General features: G+C 40.3%; 1 protein-coding gene across 5 annotated transcripts in view; it reads left to right on the forward strand.

Moving 5' to 3' along the window:
• The window catches only part of FAM53A (family with sequence similarity 53 member A), a 69,884-nt gene that overhangs the window by 23,120 nt on the left and 24,591 nt on the right, over positions 1-22,173 (forward strand). For all 5 annotated transcript variants that reach the window (XM_064418934.1, XM_064418936.1, XM_064418935.1 and 2 more), the window contains exons 3-4: positions 4,374-4,428; positions 8,175-8,977. In XM_064418934.1, the coding sequence (XP_064275004.1) occupies positions 4,374-4,428; positions 8,175-8,977 (858 nt within the window). The remainder of the gene's footprint in view (positions 1-4,373; positions 4,429-8,174; positions 8,978-22,173) is intronic.

Consider the following 22,173-nt stretch of genomic DNA (forward strand, 5'->3'; position numbering starts at 1 on the left):
AGCTATGTACTGTGCAGCCGAACTGGGCACAAAGACAACATGTATAGGACATAGTACACTTTTTCATTTGTGTAAGCTGTGTGGTGACCAAGTACCTCTCTTTTATGTTGTAAAATACTGGCTGCAGCTTTTTAGTGCTCTGTTAAATGGCATGCTAATTTTCCAAGCTGGTGTAATTCAGCCAGTGCATGCTCAGTGATGTTGTACAGCCTTGTCCTGCACCTGCCTGCAGGAAAATGACTGAGTGACTTGCTGTAGAAGCAGGAAGGTTGTCCCAAGCTTTTCTCCTCAGTTTGGGTACTGTAGCTCACAAGATGGTGTCCCTGATTGCTCAACTCTACCTCACAAAAGAGGTGAGAAGTTCTGTGAGCACATTGTGACTTTCATGGGTTGACAGCAGCACAAAATCAAATAGTTGGTCCCTTGAACTCACAGAACTTTCAGAGAGCTCAGAAGTCTTGGATTTGTCTGTATTCTGACTAAACTTGTATCTTTTTCATATTGCTGTATAGAGTCTCATGTTGATTTGTGGAGTAACAGCATGTGAGCTCTAAGAATGCAAGGTGTGGTATTAAGAAGGAAACATGAGCACTGCTAGTCAAGGATTTGTGAAAGGAACAAGTTTTACTGTAAAACCCCTTCCAGGCATGTGGGGTTTTGTTATTTTTAACTTTTGAAGCTTGTTTATGTTAAAAGATGTAGAATTAAACTCTTTTCCTCAGAGGAAAAGCCACTGGTCAGACTACTTGACTTAATCACTTCTTTGCATCCTGAGAAAAGGTCAGAGTGTTCCTCCTCACTATTTCATATCCAGTCACATTTGGAGGATATTTGGTAGAAAAATTGAGGTCTGGCATGGCCTATTCAGACTGAGTCACATCTGTATGGTGGTGGTTAAATTAGTATTTGAATGATAAACAATGGCTTCCCTGTGGTTTGGAAAGGATGCTGATAAATTGGAGGAACTCAAATATACTTGGAAACTGCAAAAAAAAAAAAGCCTTGAAATTAAAGCCATTAATTTTAAAAATATGAAGATGAAGTTGTCATTCTGAGTATAATGAGGAGGGATAGCACAGGCTGTGAAGTCCTTAATGCAGTACATTGGAGGGTAGAAGAATAGCCAGAATTATTTTTGTTACAGTTGGCTTCTGCTAGCAAAGAACACTTAAAATTAGTGATGTAAATTATAATTAGTTGTCAGCCTCACTTGCACAGCTCTTCCACTTACTCAGTTCAGACTAGGTGTCTTTTTGAGTATTTTAATGAAAGAACAGCTGTTAAGATTCAGAAAACCAATTGAAACTTGCAGCACTGTCCTAAATGTTTCCTTTCCTTTTGGACACAGTCTGTCCAGCTACACAAAAGAGATTCTAATTATGAACAGGCATTTCAAAGTAGTTCCACTTCTTGGCATGAAGCAAACCATTCTAACCTCAGGTGAAACTTGTAGTTTCATTGTTTTACATGTCTATCTTAAAATATGCCATTATTTCTCTAATAAATTCTCCAGAGGCATGAGATCTTGGTGGATGTTTTAGCATCTATTCAAAAAGCAGTAGTTGCAAGATGGATGTGTTTCCTCTTCAGGAAAGTGACCTTGTTGAATAATTTGGCCTTATTCTAAGGAAGATTTCCTTCACACAGAGGGTAGCAGACTTCTCTGTCAAGGTTCTCAGCAATTGCAAGCTCTTTTCAAGCATAATCACAAAATAAAGTAGTAATTGAGGAAGATTCAGGTAACTCCTAGCACAAAGGGAGTGAGTGGGGGAAGGTAGAGTGTGGCCAGCCCAGGAGAGCTGATAAACTGGTTCAGTGCCCTGTTACAGTAATATCTAGTGGGACTTGTGCCATGTGCTGTATAGATAAAAAAAATCCTCCCTCCTATAAAAATTTACAGCCTGACAGGGTCTTCTCAAGTTTGGGCTTCCAGAGGTGGTTAAAATACACCAGCAGACACTGTTTCCAAGTATTCTTGTTTCAGTTATAGAAAGCCAAACATCTATTGTAGAGATTTTTTACTTACTGTCCTCTTAGTCACTCAACCCTAATTTCAGTGCCTTGAGCTTTTGCTGGAAATAGTGCAGCTTACTCTCCCTTTTAGCATGTGATGTCACATGTCATGTTCTTACCGTTTTTGGTTTGAATCTCCAAAGAATTAGCAGAGAAATTTTGTGACTTAGCAGGATTCTGTGTCAAAGATCCCAAGTTGCAGAGGAGTTATGTCTGCTTTGTCATGGAGCTGAGCACTGACTTCTCCAGAGCCTGGTCAGAAATAGCTGGAAGGACAAGGTTGCTGCCCGAGTTAGAGAACATGGCAGTTCTCTGGAGGACAAATAGTTTGTGTGTACATGATCCTGCTTTTCATGCTCCCCCTGACAAACGGTTTCAGTGCTCTGCAGTTGTCAAAGATCAAGTAGTTTAGTCTCCAACTGATGGACAAGGCTTTTTAAGGTGGTAAAAGTACAGGCAATCAAATAACTTGGACATTCATGAAGAGAACCTTTTTAAATATGCATTTGGCTGAAATCTGTAAAAACTAAGTATCAACTGCTGCGTAGGATTGTCCTCGAGGTTCTTTTCCTTATGGGTACTGAATATCTTGGCCTGTGTCAATAGTCTTTCAAACATCCCTAACTATTATGCCCGTGTTAACTCATTTTATTACACTTTTCATCTGGCTCAGGTTAAATCAGCTGTAAGGCGTTTTGACACAGAATTTTGTTGTGAAAACACATTTTCTGTTGCTACTGTCTGGATAGTTGAATAGGTTGTTATTACCTTTTATTTGGGGAATGATGGAAAGGAAGAATTTGTTGGAAGACCTTATCTTTAAGTCTCTAATTTGTCCATTTCCCCTTCAGGGACAGCTGGAATGTAACTGCTGTTACCTTAATGTGCTCCTGTGTTTCACATGAAGCTGGTGCCTGATTAAAGTAAAGATGGGCACTGGCTTTTTAAATGTGAATTCTATGGAACTAGCAAGTTGCAGATTTCAAATGGTTTGAATTGGACTAATTAACAGAAGATCCAATGGAAATTTAAACTTGGGGTTCTGCTGTTTATGCAGAGTAGCTTCTTTAAAAGGAGATTATAAATGCATCTACAGATGCAGTTACAAAGTAAAAATGAAATGGTTTGTCTCATAAGCAGATGCTGATATAAAATTAAAAATCTCATTCCTGTCCTGTCCTGTTCTGTTATTTCCTACCTGTGAAACAATAACACCAAGGGAATATTACCACAGCTCAGTGTTTGTCTCTGTGGAGCTCAAGGATATAAAGTTGTCACTAGCACTATGTGCTGCTGTACAGAAAAAAAAAAAAAGCTTTGTAGCCCAAGGATGTTTGTTTAAAAATTGACTTTGTATCTGGAAAGGAAGTGTATGTACAATGCTATCTTCTTTGGCTATACACAAAGAACAATGTTCACATAAAGTGTGTTGCTGTTTTTCAAAGCAATCTTCCTCTCCATCCTGAGGTGGTGGTGGGGGAGTGAATAATGACCTTTGGGTTGATGGAGCTATGAGCCACTTATTTATAGCTCCTTTATAGATGCTGGATTTGCAGGCTCTGTGATTTATCTGAGAAATCTAGACCATTAAGAATGCCTTTGTAGTAATATTTTTTAGGTAAATTAGTTACAAACTTGTCTTACTATGTAGATGCTACTGATGAGGCTTAATTGAAGGTCTTTACACACAGACCTTGTTTTAAGCATGGCTGTTATGATGTTTTCCACCAATAAGCTGAGATTTAAAAAGCAGTCAGTCTACTAAAGATGTTTTGCTGATAGGAAAGATATTTTTCAATAGCTTTTCTACTTTGAAGAAGTAAAAAAAAAAAATCACTACGTTGATTATAAGAAAATGTAAAATACTAATAAAGCCTGATTGGAACAGTGTTCATGGTGGTAAACTTCAAGACCTTGTATATTTAATTTAGATAAAGCTATTCCTGTCCCTTAGTTGAAGATGAAGTGTTTTGCCTTCTAGCCTTAAGATTGAAAATGGAAACCCAACTGCCAGATTGTAATTTCCTCTCTGCTGAAATGAGAATTGGATCAAAGCTCTTTCATTAAGGATGAATTATCACTCTTAATTTTCCAGTTTATTCACATAGGCTAATGTTGTAACTCTTGAAACAGTTTGATATTTAGCAATATATCAGAAAACATTACAAATAATTAGGTGCCAGAGGATTATTTATAAAGATCAGCTGTTCAGGAATTTCTTCAAGTTACATTGGAAAACCCCATCTTTTAAAGGCATTGTTAACTGCATTTATAGGAAAACTGAAAACTGCATGCAGTTTCCTTGAAGTGAATGCTGACTCTTTCCACAGTTAAAACTTTTTTTTTCTGATTGATTTCAGTACTCATCTGAGAAGCTGAACAAAAGTGGCAGCTTGTTCCCTTTCGAAATCAATGGTAAGTTCTTCAGAAACCTTAGCTGTGTTTTACTGAGGTAATTGGTATAGCAAGCAGCCTTTCTTTTGTAAATAAGGTGAGGGGGATGGAGCATGCTGCTGTAGAGCCTGCTGGTTTAAGCTGGTCTTTGAACAATACTGGGAATAGCTGGTTGTTAGTTTTGTACTTGTGATCTGCTTTGCATAGTAAAAAGCTCGTGTAACACTTTTTTTTTTGTTCAATATCTGCCTTGGTGTGCAGAAAGACACTAATGCTGTTTTTCATGTTAAACATCTTCAGATTCCTCAGCTAGTAGAAATCTTTATAGACATTATTATATTCTTTGCCACACAGACCATCTAGCATGATGCAAACCAGAAGTTGAAGTCCAGTGCCCTCATAGAAGTGTTATTTACTTTTAGTTCCCCTTGGTTCTATTAGAATGAATTTTATCTAGCAAAAAGAAGAGTTCCAGTTATTGATATGTGAACTTTGTACTGCCTTCTTAAGGCGTGGAGTTGAAATTTTGCATGTTATGTTTTCTCTGAGCAAGGACGACTTATTTGCTCAGTGGGATTCGTGTTAAAATGTGAGTCTTGGTTTGTGAGACGTTTCAAATGGTGCTTTGTCTAAACAGCATTACCAACTAGGCAGGTATCCTGGTGGGAGTCTGCTATAGGCCACCCAACCAGGATGAAGAGAGGCAGACAAAGTACTCTGTAAGCAGCTGGGGAGAAGCCTCACAATTGCTAGTCCTTGTTGTCATGGGGGACTTCAACTTACCAGATGTCTGCTGGAAATACAATACAGCAGAGGAAGCAGTCCAGGAGGTTCCTGGACTTTGTGGAAGAAAACTCCCTGATGCAGCTGATGAGTGAGCTCAGCCAGGGGAGATACCCTGCTGGTTTTAAACAGGGAAGGACTGGTGGTGGTCAGAGGCTGCCTGGGGTGTTTGATCCTTGGGAGAAAGGAGGCAGGGATTAGGAGAAGTGCCACCTGAAAATTGTGGAGGGCAGACTTCAGCCTGTGTAGGAGGCTGGTTGGCAGAATCCCTTGGGAGGCTGTCCTGAATGACACAGGAGTCCAGGAAGGCTGGATGTGCTTTAAGAAGGAAATGTTGAAGATGCAGGAGCAGGCTGTTGAAAGATGAGCCAGTGGGGAACGTTATTGGCCTGATTGAACAGAGAGCTTTGGCTGGAGCTCAAGGCACAGGAACAAAGCCAGGAGAGGTGACCTTTGGAGGGAGGGGAAGGCAACTCAGGAGGACTATAAGGATGTTGTCAGGTTATGCAGGGAGACAATTAGAAGGGCCAGAGTTCAACAAGAAGCTAATCTGGCTACTGCCATAAAAACCAATTAAAAATGTTTCTATAAATTCATTGACAACAAAAGGTGGGCTAAGGAGAATGTCCATCCTTTACTGGAAGCAAGGAGGATACAGGGACAAAGTACCTCAGCTGACATCATCCTTAATGCCTTCTTTGCCTCAGTCTTTAACAGTAAGACCAGTTGTTCTCTGGATGCTCAGCCCTTTGAGGTTGAAGACAGGGATGGGGAGCAGAATGAAGCCCCCATAATCCAGGGGGAAATGGTCAGAGATCTGCTACTTCACTTTGACCCACACAGGTCTGTGGGGCTGGATGGGATCCACCCAGGAGGACTGAGGGAGTCATGGATGGGCTCACTGAGCCCCTCTGTCATTTACCAGCAGTCCTGGCTCCCTGGGCAGGTCCCAGGTGACTGGAGGTCACCAAATGTGGCACTCATCATCTACCAGAAGGGCCAGGAGGAGAATCTGGGAACTACAGCCCTGTCAGTCTGGGCTTTATGGAAGGCAGGTCCTGCTGGACCAACCCAATCTTCTCTAACAAGGTGACCTGTCTTGTGCATGAGGAAAAGCTTCTCCTGAATTGCAGGTGGCAGGACAAGAGGAAATGGCCTCAAATTGCACCAGGGGGCCTAGATTGGATGTTAGGAAAAATTTCTTCACTGGAAGGGATGTCAAGTATGGAAACTGGCTGCCCAGGGCATTGGTGGAGTCACCATCCCTGCAGGTATTTAAAATACATGTAGATGTGGCACCTGGGACAAAGTACCTCAGCTTTAGTTTAGTGGTGGAGTTGGTGGATTTAAGTTAATGATTGGACTCTGATCTTAGAGCTGTTTTCCACACTAAATGATTAAGTGCGTCTGCCATGTAAACAATTAAAACACAGATTCTGGACTTTTTTTTACATTAAACTTTTAAATAAGTCTCCTAGCCTGGAAGAAAGCTTCCTAAGGATTTTTAAAAAAATCAGGCGAGTTTCAGCTAGGAAATCGTCCTACAGTAGATGCTAGGAGTTTCATACATTAGCTGGACCCCATTGTGTTGGCTCTTTTACTTGCATTGAATTATGGATGGTCCCTGCCTTGAAGAGCTTGCATGCTTAAGGCAAAGCACAGTATGTGGTTGTACCCATCTGAAAGAATGGAGGAGGAAGGACAGAGGAATTCTAATAAAACATGTTTGAATAGGCCAGCTGTCTGCACAGTTAAATGATTTTGAGACAATAGGGTGTTCTTTAAATAAGATCCAAATAAACAGGATAATCCATGACATACTTTGGGCATGGAACATGTACAACTATTTGGGTTTGCAACTTTTAAAGCTACTCAGCAAGTATTTTAGTTGTTTTACCCTAAAACTTAGTTTGGAAAGTCAACCATAAGAATATACTAGTATTCAGTGTTTAAGTTCTATCTAGGTTCTTAAAATAGGTGTATGGGAAAAATGGGTATTTTACATGTTCTTTCTTTAAAGCCAGGATAAGTGAGACTTATTTGGCTAATTGGTTTAAATTAGCAAATTTTCTAACCAAGCATGAAGCACTGTTAGCTGGCCAACAGTTTTGCTGCTTTTCAATTTGCAAATCCAAAGTCTGCTGTAGTTCTTCTTACACTTCATTGTATAATGTGGAGGAACAGCTGTAAAATGTGCAGAATGTTCTCAAAGAACCGCTTCACAAAAGAGTGAGAGGCTGCACTGGCAGACTGCTTTTAACCCAGCGTTGCCACTTCAGATGAGAAGTTGTGCACTGTGTCTGCATTCACAGTAAGACTTGCAGAAGGTTCTTAAGGGATACTTTATTTTATGCATTAAATTAGGATTTGGGGTTTTTTCTTATATTCAGAGTTTAAGGGGGGGAAGGCACAAGTCTTCAGTCTGATTTAACTTTATACTGTTTCTAATTTAAAGTAAAGGTTTTCAGAGCAGAGAATGTGAACACTCTTTGGAAATTTTCCTTAAGGTGTTTTTAATAGAAAAACATAAGAACTAAATAAAGAACAGCAGTCTGAAGCGATTATCCTACACTTGCATAAAAAAATAACAAGTTCCCTGATGGCTTCTTATGTTGTTAATCTGTTTTGGTTGTACCTGAGGTGGTTCACTATTCTGTGATTTAATTGTGGTGGGTGCTGTACGCTAGGAAACTGTCCTGTTGCTCAGTGAGAAGAAAACCATAGTAGTTATTCAGTGTAAAGGAAAGTGTATTAACAAAGTACATATATATTGGAATGCCTGATTGGTTCCTGATTAAATACTTTGGTCTTTGTGTTTTTGAATTTTCTACTTGTTTTTTTTTTAGAGTGAAATTTTGATTAGGAACTGGGTATTTCTGGCTCATCCTTCTAAAGACAATTTTGATGGCTTTACATTAAACTAGGTTTAACACAAATTGCTCTTCCTCCTTTCATCTCTCACCTGTATCTCTTCTTGCTTTCAGAAGACAGTCCTTGGAAAGCTTTAAATGGGGGTTACCCAATCCAGCCTGACCCAACCAGGAATTCAGCTTACCCTTTCCCAGTGTGCCCGTTCAGCACCAGCGCTGCCAGCAATGGCAGCCTGCCGTGGCAGCAGGAGCCCTCCAACACCTCCATGGTGTCGGGATGGATAAGCGAGCTCAACCTGAACGAGAACTCGGGCCAGCCCCTGGCACCCCCCACCAAGCGCCACTGCCGCTCCCTGTCGGAGCCGGACGAGCTGGCTCGCTGCCGCTCCCCCTGGAAGCCCGGCAGCTCCAAGGTTTGGACTCCTGTGTCAAAGAGACGCTGTAACAGCGGCGGCAGCGCGACCTTGCAGCGCTGCAACAGCCACGGAAGTGCCACCTTGCAGAGAAGCACAAGCATCAGCCTGCCACAAAACATCCTGTCCCTAAACAACGTCTTCACCATCACCAGCTTCAACACCTCTCCAGTACCCAGACCTTCCTCTGCCAGCAGCGGGTTTGTGGACAGCAGCGAGGGCAGCACGAGCTCCAGCACCCGCTGGAATTCCGGAGGCCCTTGTGACTTTAACCCAAGGCGCCGCCTGTCCCTCTCCCAGGAGCACATCACCGAGACAGGGAATCTCTTGCCTTCAGCCAGCAGCACTCCCACCTCCACACCCGAGCTCAGCCGGCGGCAGGGCCTGCTCAGGTGCCGCTCGCAGCCCTGCGTCCTGAACGAAAAGAAAAGCCGGCTGAAGCGCAGACGGGAGGAGGATGTACGATGGAACAGGCCATCGTTAGACTTTTTTAAAATGACACGGGTGAGATTTTACTTTCCTCACTGTGGGAAGGGAGCTCTTGCAGGAAGGCTGTTTCTAGAACAGCGGCACTGATTTGTAGTTGTTGCAGATTTGCTTGTGCCCTGTGTCTGTCACCTTTGGCAGCAGAGCAGGTTGCTTGCACTGTACCATAAAGCAACTTGGATTCTGCCTGGGAAACCCAGTTCTTGATGTAGCATGCTGAGAGCTCTGAAAAGATGCTTAAAAGCAGAGGCCACAGAAAAATGGCTTGCTTTTTGGAAAGCAAGGAAGTAATGGGGAATGGAGTAGACATGGTAGCAAAAAGTTGATACCATCATGTTCCCCAATGCAATGATTTCTGAGTAATCTTACTGCAAATCTGTTTCATTAAGCCTTCCCTTGGTTTAAGTAATTCTATGAAGCTAAATAAGAGCAAGCAAACCCATGTATAAATAGATTAACTGAAGAAACTGCAAATTAGCAGTTGGAAAGAGATAGTCTTCTAATATGGCAGCTACAGGTGCTCTAGCTCAATGAAGAGGTGTTTTACTCCAGAATGTTATTTAGAATTCTACTTCCCTCCTCATTAGAGGTGCTGATTCAAGAACTAGAAAACTTCAGTTCATGCCTATTCTTTGTATGTAATACAAATGCATGTAACAGAACTCATTTTTTTGGAGTTTCTTTGTCCACAGAGTTGACAGTTCAAAATGTAAAACTGAATCTAACATTATGGTCAGAGAACACTTTGTGCTTGTGACAATAACCCTACTGCCTTCAGTAGATACCAGACTTGGAAGGCTTGTGTGATAGTTCTGTTATGACTCGTGGTGAGGAGGCAGTTTGCAAAAGTAGCAGTAAAATTGTAAGAAAGGGACATAGTTGGGCACCCGTGTCCCTGTTTGTGATGTGCTGTGCAAAAGAAAAGCTGAGTAGGACATGGTGTTGACTAAGACATGCAGTTTGTGTACCCCAGTACTAGTAGGTTTTACATCAAAATACCAATAAGATAGATACTGGAACTGTCTGATGCTAACTGATTTATATCCACTTGGCTAAAAGTCTCTATGATGACAACTGTCCTTCCCTTGTACTTTTGTGAGAAAACTTCCTTATCTTAAAGGATTTTCCTCTTTAAAAATACAACAATTTTGGTGTAGCTCTGGGGCTGAAGCAATCTGTTTGGTTACTGACAAGGGTGGTAACCACTTCTGTTCTAGGTATGACTAGACAGTGTTCTGAGTTTTGGCTAAGATGCAAGTTTACTAGTTAGCTAATCAGATTTTACCTGTTTCTCTGTGTTAATCACTGTTGGGATTAGTTTGCTAATCTAGACCAGAAGTATTATTGGATTTGCCTTTCAACTGCCTGTGTGGTCTAATGCAGGTTTCTTTATGTAAAATTGAAAACCTGCCCCTTTTTTTGGCTCAGTGCTTGCATTCTTCAGGCTCTGGAGGTGAGATGCAATATTTCAGGCTACTGAATAGCTTCAGTTGCTCAGATTTTATACCTTTTAAGTAATCCATAGAGCAGTGTGTATGGAGGAAACCTGTTATAGCCCATGTCTGTAGGAAGTTTTATGGCTGTTTAGAGTTTCTGCAGAATTGTACATGGTACTAATATTTAGCCAGTCTTGACTACTTTTCCTGTAAGACTATTATGAAGTGATGATTTAGTGATGACTAGCTTATTCTGCAGTGTCAAGACCTGATGTTTTCTTTCCAGCTATTTTGGTAGAATCTTCCTATTAAGGTACTACTCTGTTTTTAATCAAAGGCACAAACTATAGCTTGGAAATACATCAATTTCCAGACATGCTGAACTTTAATGAAAACATCTATTAAAAAATTAGGCAAGTACTGGGAACATTTGAAGTAAAAATTGAATTAAGTTTCCAAGGAATATCAGGGTTATTTAGAATGTCAGCTTGTTTACTCATTTCATTGTTAGAAGTCTTCTTATCTTACCTTCTCTGCATGCCCCAAATCCTAGCAGATGTATATGCTTTGAAATTTACATTGTGGTCTTAAGCAAAATTACTGCTGTGCAAAATGTCATGAGCTAATACTACAGAAGGCTTGTTTTGAAGTGTCATGCAAGATGTGCTTTATCTGCATAGAGCTCAGGGAAGATCAGGGCTACCATTAAGGAAAGTTCAGTAAGACCTTCCTTTCATGTATCTTGATGTCTCCTTATTGTTTCCAAAAATACTTTTTTCTGTGATTTCAAATTCACTTCCAAGTCAGTTTATGAAATACCTCTGTTGAAAACAAGCACTTTTAAGGGTCTTTGTTTTAAGCTTTACTGCAAATATTTTGATGTTCTCAAATCTTCCTAAAAAGCGCAAGTGAGCAAGTGGTTTTGAGCAAGTGGTTGCTCAAAACCAGGTCAGCAGTTAGATAATAGTGCTTGTGGAGAACTTAACATGGGGCAGATATGATTTATGATAGGTCTGAAGGTGGTGTATTGGAGACAGAAGTGCTTGAAGATGAAAAGTTTTGAGGCTGCAGACATTTCTTTCAATGCTGTGGTGTCCTGAGAGGTTTACACAAACAGCTGCTAAAGATGCAGAAGGCTTCTCAGCAAGGAATTCCATCAAATCAGTATTTATCAGCACTACATGATTTACTTACTCTAGCTTGAAGCAAGGCCTCTCTTACGTCTGAATGAAGATCTTGAATAGCTGTGGTTGGGTGATGCTTTAGAGGCAGAAGGGGATGAAAAGTGTGTTTTGATGTGTTCTATTTTCTTGTCTTTGTTTTAGTGTTGGTTTTTTGTTTTGGGCTTTATTTTTCATTACTGAACTGGGTTTTTTGCTAGTTGAGTTCTGAAAAAAGTACTTGTTGGTTATTGCTTCATTCCCTATTTATTTGATAAATATTAGTGCTAGAAAATTAGAAGTCTTAATTTCTGAAAGCCAAGTTTCCAGTGTCATTGGTTTTTAAGTTCAGAATTCTTTGTTGAGAAAATTCAGATTATTAATTTATCTATGTCTATGCTCCTAATTTCTGTCCTTGTTCCTGGCTTGCTGCTTCCACTGTTGCATCTTTAATATTCTGATTTCCACCTTTATTTAGAAAAAGTAAAAAATGGGCAGCTCTGAATGCCATAAACTGTTTATTTCTTTGTGCTTTGACTTTGTTGTATTCTTCCACAGCTCCTCACTCTTCACTGTACTCCCCCTCTGATTTAGGTTTTCATGCCCTTTTGGGAAGGAATATGCCATATCTTCAATTCTCCTGGAAAATGCTACCTTAATATCCAGTGAAGTGAGTGAATCATGTATGTAGAAAGAGATTGAAGTGTTCAGGCAGATTGCTGTACACGCCTGCTTAGCTCTCACGTTGTGCTAAATTCAGGAAGGATCTTTTTCTGCACTAGAAGCTGAAAATTCAAACTTGTGAAACATCAGACCTTCTAGGACATGAAGACAGCTGTAAAAACAAGTGGAAAAGACTGTAGGAAAAGATAACAAAAGCAATAGCTGTTTCCAGCCCCTGAAGGCTCAGAATTACTTTCTCCATTCAGTTGTGTGCGCAAGGAGAGCTGTAGGAGTTGTAGCACAGCAGAACGTGGTGTCTGTGCCTGCTGAGCATTTGTTCACAACCAAATGAGAGAGAAGAATCAGATGAGAAGCTGGCTGCAGTGAGCAGTGTCAGCCCTGCTCCCTGGCAGCAGACATCCCGTCACCCTGGTGTTTGGAGATGTCTGAGTGTGGCCAAGAGCCTCTCTGGGCTTGTGCTCTCCTGCAGCAAATCCACTCTGTCTCGGAGGCTGCCACAGAGTGAGTCAAGGTGGTGTTTAGACTGCTAGCTGCAGTATGAGGAGAGAAATGTTTCTTTACTGAAGTGGAAACTGCTGACTTCTTTCCAGTGTTGTGCTTCGTGAGTTATGTCAGTTGATCCTGAGGTGCGACAAGGAAAGAGCAGCCAAGAGGTTGCACATGTTTTTTGGTGTGTAAGCAAGTTTTACTGTGACAGTGAGATTTAATTCTGTTTTAGATCAAACAACACACTGTAGTTTGAAGTCTTTCTGGTGTTCGACATTCTTGTGTTACTCCTCCCCCAGTGTGGTGGCAGGAGGTTCCAGAAAGTAATATTCTGGTAGCATACTTTAAAATCCCAAACTATTTGTGTTTTCTGTGAAGTGGTGCTTGGTCTGTTTAAATAGTTAACACCAAATACCTGGCTTTATCCACATAAGTAATAGTTTCAACTATTGAATCCTGGGGCATCTCATGCATTAATTAACATTAGACTGATAAGATAACACAATGAAGAGTTTTAAGGGTCTCTAAATAGTCTAACTCAGGGACTGAAGTTGTAATTTCCTAGTACTGGGTGCTTCTTTTCTCAGAAATGCTTGAAAGTCATCTGAATTTTATACTACTGGATTTTCTTGGTACTGAGAGAGATCCTAAGTGCCACACCAGGTCAGGTCAAAGCTGCAGCTGGCACCCTGCCCAGCCAGAACAGCTGCTTTGAGGGATGCAGGAACAATGAATGTGCAATGTGATACTTCCTGCAGCACGGCCTGGCTCCTGCCAGTGTGCATCTTGGGGGTTTCAGAGTGTGCATCAGTGCTTCAAACTCTGACAACCACTGACAGAGTTATTTTCTATTGATAATCAGCTTTTTTAATCCCATATCTTGGACCTCCATGGTGTTAGGGAACAACTAAATTTTTGTAAGCAGTTCTTCATCACTTGCAACACCTGAATGCTTGATTTAGTCTTTCTTGAAGTTTCAGCTCGTCAGCAGGCAAAACACTTGGATAACTTTGATCCTTAAAGTAAATTGAGCTAAAATTGCTTCATGACTACTGACTTTATGCTGTAGATAGCAGTGGTGTAATGGCTCTATATAGGAACAAGGGCTTCTCACAGGGTGAGAGTGAACAAATGAGTCAAATACATCAACTTTGACCAAAACAGCAAAATCGGTATCACTTACATGTGAGAGCAAGCAGCAGGACTGGTTGGTAGTGATTTCAACCAACAGCAGCTGGTTGAAATAGCAGTTTAAAAACACTTAAAAGCAGAGGTGGGTGTTGGTGGATATGTGTCCCTGAAGGGTGGCAGGAGAAGGCAGTACTTAATAAAGGGCAGAGCACATCAGCCGTGTTGCAACTGAACTTGGGTCAGGTGGCTGCTGCTTTTATTGCAGAGACTTTCCTGGTAACTCCTGATCTCTGTTGTGCAATCTCTATATCCACTTAGTTGTTTCACTTTGTGTGGGCCAGTTTGTGAAAGCCATTGTGAATAGCTACAAGGGTAGCTGTAATACTAATTATTTTATTTAGTTATATAAGCCAGGGTAACAAAAGGTGTGGTTGCAGTCTGAGAGCTACCAGGCAATGGCTGGGTTTTGACCTTTGAGGTTACTGTAATGGTTGGTATGGGGACAGGTTTATGCATTAGCCATACTGTGACCTCACTAAGTTTAAGCAAAGTAGATGTGGAAGCATTCTTCTTGGTTCTTTGAATTCTTGTTGTGATTAGTGTAGTGAAGGAGCTGCTCCCTTTTGTTAAGCTCTCTCCCAGGTTGCTGTTTTAGCATGTACAAGATAAAGAAGTGATATCAAGTCCCTCACTAAGCTCACAGGGTGCCTGCCCTGTGAGTCAGGGCTGCACTGGCTGAAGTAGGTTAAGTGCTGGCTCATGAAGTTCATTCAGATTGTGTTCTGGAAATAGTAAACATGTTGCTTTAAATAGCTTGAGATGCTTATGTAAAGCTTGTCTCTCGTGGCCTCCTGTCTAAATGGGAACAAACAGGTTATTTGGGGTAGATGTAATTTCTGCTTGTGGAGTCAGCAAAGGCTGTTCTGTGCCCTGCACAGAGTGCAGAGTGATTTGGGGAAGGTCTTTAATTACGATTGCAGCATGTAATCACTTAAGCTCCTGTGATTCACTTGCAAGATGTACTACAGCATCTCGTGGTCAGAATGTAGGTCTGGTTTTTCTGCCTGTGTCTGACATGTTGCAGTTCAGTGGTGCATGGGTGGTGCAGCCCTGCTCAGATGAAATGGGTGGTGCATGTCCTTGCACTACATGAGGGTGTCTTATGCTGCAGGGCACCCTCAATGCCCTTGGGTTTGGGAATATGGTTTGTGGAAAATACAATACTGATGAGTAATATGTACAGAAGGATTGGGCTGGGGTTGATTTGGATCAATAAAATGGTGGCAAATATAGATGTATAACAGTAGTAGTTTCCCCTTGTATAAAACTGAGACCAAAAAGAACAGCTATGAATGAAGTAATTGAACCAGGAACAGAATTCTAGTTCTTTTTTTAAAATTAAATACCTATTACCAGGGGAGCCTTTAAGTTCACATTTGAAAAATAGAACTAATCCTGGCCTACCTTTACTTTGAAAAACACTTTGGGGACTTGTTGGGCTTTTTTTTTCTTCCTGTGGTGGTAATTTCTGTAAGTGATCATAAACCAGGAAAGCAAAAGATAACATGATTTGTATTTAAAATACCAACATTATATCAGAATTGCCTAGCTAAGTAAAACAGTGGTTTAAATCCATTTTGTGTAATTCTAGGCATAAACATAATTTATAGCTGGAAATAAATTGTGAGCAATGGACCTCAAGGAGAATTTTTCTACTCTTTACCCATGCAGCGTCCCCCTGTGTGCGAAAGGCTTAAGTATTTCAGTATTTCAGTGTGGTTTTTCTTTAAGAGTAATCTTGTCTTGGAGGACAAATGTCTGAATGAAAATGAGTACAGTAAGGTACTTGCAGGTTCTCTGAGCTTCAGCAGAGCTAAGATAAACTCCTGCTATGCCTGCAGGAGTTTGAACAATGAAGTGCAAGTCTGCTTCAGTCTGCTAGAGGTTGGTCGAGCTGTATTTATGTGACTTAAATCAGTTAAGAGGCCAGAGAATGGCTAAGATCAGGAGGAAATTCTCCTTGGAGACAAACAGGTATGTGAAAGATAGGAGCAGTTTCTTGAGATGCCTCCTCCTGTGGCATTTACTTCTTGAGCAAACTTCAGTGATGGCCAGTGACAGTCCCAGCACCACTCACTGCTGGAAAATCACAGGTATTCCTGAGCTCTGCACCTCCCTGGACAGCAGCTGTCTAATAAATTTCCAAGTGCTTTGACTTAGACTGTATGTTAAATTTGTCTCTCTGAAGTTAAGCAATATGCATCTGTTATGTAGTGTGATGAAACCTCCCATATTCTCAAATCAAAAATTGTGTACAGAAGTTTGAATCAAACTTTGTGTGAATAGCTATTTACATTTGGCTATCAATCTGTAAAAAACAATTGTGGAAATCATGTCTGAGGAAAGATGTCCTAAATCATCTTATTCTCTGTTCATGCATTACTACTTCCCTCAATATATATTTTTCTAGTATTGGGTCCAGTAGCCTTTTAAATGCCTCCAGGGATGTGGTTTCTATGGCAGATAAGAGTCTTTTGTGGGAAGCAGGGGCAGTTTTGCCTAAGCTGTAAAAGTTATTCAGACTCACTTAAGATAGTGTTATGTATTTTTGGATCTCTTTCCTACTGTCATGATAATATTTCATGGAAATAGAACTTCAGTCTTTCCGATCCTCTGATTAATAAAAACATGTGAGATGTCTTAGTCTCCATTTGAAAACAATTTCTGCAGGAGCAAGAGGAGGAATAGCAGGTATTAAATGTGGTACCTAGAGCCTGGGAGCCCGTGTCCAGCTGCACTTCTCTACTTTATGAAAAATTTATGAATGACTCTGCTTTTTTGGCCTGGAATTTTTTTCCCCCCATGAATTAGAGAATTACACATGAGCAGGAGTTTTTGCTCTGAGAAATAATAGCCAGGTATGAAAGCTTCTTGCAGAGTTTCAAGGACTTGAGTAGTGCCAGCTGAGGTGTTCAGCTAGATCTCCATTTCCAGTCAAACGTTTAGACTATTCCTTTCACTAATAGGGGATTTAAATCTTGTCAAAGTACTCCAGTAAAATAGGTTAATGAAATGAATATTTTGTAGAAATCGAATAACCTTTTTCAGTCATCTCAAGCTTTATTTACCCTGCTTATATAAGGTGTTACACAGATGGTACTTCCTATGTTGGAGTACTTATGTTAGAAATACTCAACTGCTGGTTTCAAAACTAAAAAATTCTTTAATGTGTATTGCATCAAAATAAAAAGCCTGTAAACAGGCTTAAGCTCCAAATATTTAAAAGAAACCCCAAACAACCAAAACAACACCCTTGCCATCACAACTTTATGCCATTATAAGTCAGTATAGCATTCTTCTAAAATTCTTAATCATATGTAGCAGCTTGTCTCTTGCTGTGTCCATTGTTTGAGCAGGCATTTGTTTAAATAACAGTAGTATTTTCAGGGCAGTATGAAAACTATTTTTAGAGTATGCATTTGTGGCATAAGTAGTTGACTTAAGCTTAAAGACAGCTTTTTAACCTTGTCAAAAATCTGTGTTTTCCGCTGGGCGTTATGTTACTATCTGACAATCAGTTTTGAGTTGGATTTTGTCATTTCAGGCATAATTGTATGGCTCTTTCATCCTTCTAATCCTAAATAGATGAACTGCACATCTGTTGTGTGAAAGTAACGTAGGAGGTCTCTAAATTTTTCTATTTCAAGAGTGACTTTGTTAACATCAGTTAAAAGGCTTATCTATAATTACACAGTTCCTATTAACACTGTGGTGTTGCAAAACTGATGTTCATTTTCCATCCCTTCCCAGATGGTTTTTAATGTGAAGCGTGTTAAAAATCTTTATTTTTAAAACTGGGTATTATGCTTAATAGCCAGCAAAGTAACACAGCAAAATTAAGCTTCAGGCACTATACCAGGTGAAAACAGAAGTACTCTTGTACAAAGAGCTGAGAATTTTCACCAAAATGTGTGTAGCAGCAGTGCCTAAGGACAACACTTTGTGCCATGACTGATTTTAAAGGGCCTTGGGGGAGCAAATATTTGGAGCTTTCTCTGCTGCTGGGGAGGTGCAGAGACTTAAGTGTGGGTTTTAGTTCTTTAATTTGTTGTGACAAATTTTTGTGGAAGCAAGAAGAACAGTTTCTTAAAATGAAGAATGGTATCTAATATATTCTGTTTTTTTCAGTAGGAGGCAGACACTGTATAAACCTTCCAACATCTGCCTATAAGACAGGCAGGACAGGTCATAACTTAATTTGATAGTGAATCTTGTAGGGCTTAAGATCCCAGATGGTGTCAATGGTGTGTAGCTACTGAGCTGACTTGTGTGAGCTTTTAGTGTAGAACTTGTGGGCTCTATCCAAGTAACGTGTAACTGAGCTCAAAGTGGATTTAGTTGTCGGAGACGCTGCCCTGTGGAATTCACTTTGCTTTTGAGCAGTGCACCTTTATGGCTGCAGTACATGTGTAGATGGTGGAAGCCAGAGCAGTGCTGCCTTTAGAGTGTAGATATTGCAAGAGGGAGATGTAGGAGACTCTAGCAGCAGACTGGAGTGATAGGTTTGGATTTTCTATGCTTGATGGTATAGCATCAATTAAACTGAGAGGGATGCTTGAATTTCAAGGTTTTCAGTATTTTTGATTTTCCTTAAAAAAAAAAAAATAGATGTTATTACTTAAGTTAGAAGCATCTCTGATAGCAATTAATGGTGATTAATTATCTATCAATTTCTTGAACTTAACAGTTCAGATAATTCTACAATTGAATAGAGCTAGAGAAAAGGGCATGGTTAATTAAATACGAAATGAGATGTTGAAACTACTGCTTCTCAATTTCCTCACAGTTCTTTCTGAATCTGGGGTGTAATTGAGACTCCCCATGCACCATCCAATAAAGTGTTTATTGGGAACTTGAATTAATTTTTTCAGGTAAGTTCTATAGGTGCAAAATAAAGTAACTTAAACTGTATCCATTTTTGTTCTGAGTTGTGGACCTTCATCACTTGCTGCTTTAGTTTTCTTTTGTTTTATTTCATGTAGATGAAGATGTGCTAACTGTGAAACACTTCACAACCTCTATTGTGTAATTTTAAGTTTGGGCTCTCCAACTACTTGAATTTTTGTTGTTGAAGGATGTCCTTAAGCAAAAGGCAGTGTGCAAGGCTCTGGTATAAGGCATTATCTTCCCTGAAGCTGTGCTTTCCTGTGGTCACTCTGCAGCATGTTTGTCATACATGCTTTGAAATTATGGAGGGTTTGGTTATGGAAACCACTTTAGCATTTGTTTTTCCCTTCCTCACTCCCCTCCCCTTGCCACCCCTGTGGTTTGAGTTTTGTATGAGGAGGACTCAGAGGAAGGGAAGCTGAATTCCTTTTCCTTGTTTTCCTCTTTCAAATACAATGGTGATTACAATGTCTGTATGAAACAGGCATTATATTTTGGTAATAATGTTTTGTCTCAAAGTGAGTGAGTCATCTTCTGACTGCCAGGCTCCAGAATATGACAGTCCTTAAGAACTTTCCATATGAGGAAGCAATAACAGATTTGTGGGATGGCTAATGAATCATGGATAATTAGTGTCCTGGTCCTGCTAAGCTTTAGCATCTGACAGGTATTTTTACTTTTAGTGGGGTGGTTTAGAGAAACATTCTCTACCCAGTTTATAATTTGATCTAATATGTGAAACCTTTAAATGCTAGCTTTTTATATCATGGTACAAAAACAATGAGTTGATATCACAGGGTTACCTTCTTTTTTTTTTTTGTCTAGTTCTTGTGGGTATATTTTAGGGCATCACAGATTGAGCTATAAAGATTGAGCTATAATCTATTAAAAATAAAACTGTAGTCTATTAAAAAGTAATTATTGTTATGGTGAGGGGGACAAGTGATATATTTTGCCTGTATTGGTGTGCATGTAGTGCTAGCTTCATACTGATTTAGATAAGAAGGATCCTTGATATATCAAAGACTATGTATTTTTAGCTTAGTTCAAAGTACTACAAATAATTACTTCAGTAAGCTGGAAGCTTCCAGTTGCCAGTATTTGGCTGCTTCTGAGAGTAGCCTGGGGCACTTAATCATCAGAGCTCACACTTGTGGGAGAGTCCTGCCCATAGCATTTGGTATGTGCTGAACATCAGTGGTCTCCAAATCCCTGCTATTTCAGTGCTTCTGATGTTGTTCGTGTATAGCTCTGTGCCTGGTACAAAACCAGTGAAGTTTCTTTGGTTATTGATGGTTTTTTGACACTAGAGCTGTTAGTCTTTGTACCTTGTCCAAGGAACAGCCATTTTTGAGAAGGAAGGCCTTTCAAAACAGGTGTTGTAGAACAGGAAAGCTTTTCCTAAGAGCTCCAGGGCACATCTGAGGCTTCTTGTACAGACTTATGGCAGCAACTGTTCATATTGATGACAGATCCTTCAGGCAGGACCAGCAGGTCCTGTCCCAATACCTTCAGCCTCTACAGGGCTTGGATTGAAACATACTTTTAATTTTTCCAATCCTGTTCTAGTAAATAGGCCCAGTTAACTGAGACTTGATGTACTCTGGTATCGATGTAAGTACCTGAGGATTAATTTGCAGTTGGCCAAGTTGTTGGAGATAATGTCAGACTTAAATTTGATGCTTTTACCTCTTCCTGCCATGAACAAGATGAATATCTAGGTAGCTTAAATAAGGGGAGGGAATGGAGCTGGGAACTGATATCCATCTAGGTCTCCATTTCAGATACGTCTCAGCTTGGCTAATCCAGATCTTGGGTAATTCCCCCCTTCATTATGATGAGAAAGGTCCTTTACTTACAGCTGTAATTTCTAATTAATGGCCCTTAATTTGTTAGGAAAAACTTTTTTAGGTTGAGCAGTGTTAGAGGGGGAACATATTTTTTCCAGTCTTGCTCCTTAAAATGATCTTGCTGTCATGAACAGATTTGAGTTTCCTGTGCTGAAACATAACTGATAACTACATTCCAAACTGGAGTTACATGGGTCATAAAGTTTGTCAAGAAGTGGCCTTGTGGGTTTTTTCTGACCACAGCAGAGTATTTTCTTGACCTAGTTATTTTTCAAAGACAGATGACTGTTTTTCTTACCTTAAACATTGTTGCCTGAAGGGGTTAGTCTGGTTTGACACGGAGTTTGGAGAACCTCTAGTCTCTGCCTCTGATACTGTTGAATTTGGATGCTATTCTGCCCCAGCTGTGTTCTTAAAAAAAGTAAGATTCTTGAACTTGAAAAGCTCCTTCAGTAACAGGCCTTAAAAAGGAAACCTTTGTCTGCACATAAGGCTTTTTCCTCTAGGATGAATCTTACATGGCACAAACCTAAAGTATGGAAGTGTTCTACTGGGAGTCAATATTTTTTTTCAGATGGTATTTAAGCATCTTTACAAAATGCATGTTTGTGTTTACTGGGAATTGGCAACCCAGCATGATGTCTGCTGGCTAATTTCACATGGTCTAAACTTTTTCCTCCTAAATGTTGCCAGTTTCTTTCCCTCTTGCTGTATCTGTGTGTTCCTCCATGTGCTTGTGTTTTATAAGGATGTTATGGACTATTACTTGCTGCTGTAAGCTCTCTTTCTTTTGGAGAAAGGACAGCAGAACTGAATGCTGGAAGTGAGAGTGATTCTTTGTCTATTACTGTGTGAGAACAGGACATGTGCAGAATTAAATAGTTTACACAGCTTGCCATTCCTCAGGTTCTGCTTCATGTACATTGCTGTTCTGTGAGTTCCTTTAGCTTTGTTCTGAGTTATTTTTGCAGCTCTGCTCTGCTGCTTTCTGTTTAGGGATTTTTTTTTTCAAGTTCTTTGGTCTGGTGTCAAAATCCTATTTAGATCCTTGTGGAGAATAACTGTCCAGAAAACCAGCTGTTCTTCCTGGTGCTGAGCATCCTTAAGTCCTGCTCCACTTTCATGATGGCAGTGAGGAATATTCTATGACCTGTAGCAGAAAGATCCAGTGGAACTGAGTTCTGGTCTTGTGTGGTGGCATGACCACACTTAGTCCTGTATAAATACACTGAGCTGTTCTTAGGCTACTGCAGAAGCTGCCTTATACAAAACATTCCCTGACTAGGTAGGCTTGGGGTCTAGTGACCCTGGTGTGTGCTGGATGTTGTAGCCATGGCATGTCTGAGAGCCAGGGCTGAGAGTATCCAGCATCTGTGAAGCCATGTGAGCTCACTCCAACATCTCCCTGTCCCCTCTTTGCTCCCAGGCACACAGGACATCCTTCTGCTAATGTGATCAACTCTTTTTATGGCTTGCACTTGTATTTTTTTTTTTAGTGAATCTGCTTCTACAATCAGTGA

The sequence above is a fragment of the Passer domesticus genome, chromosome 4 (assembly GCF_036417665.1).
Source record: "Passer domesticus isolate bPasDom1 chromosome 4, bPasDom1.hap1, whole genome shotgun sequence".
NCBI lineage: Eukaryota > Metazoa > Chordata > Aves > Passeriformes > Passeridae > Passer > Passer domesticus.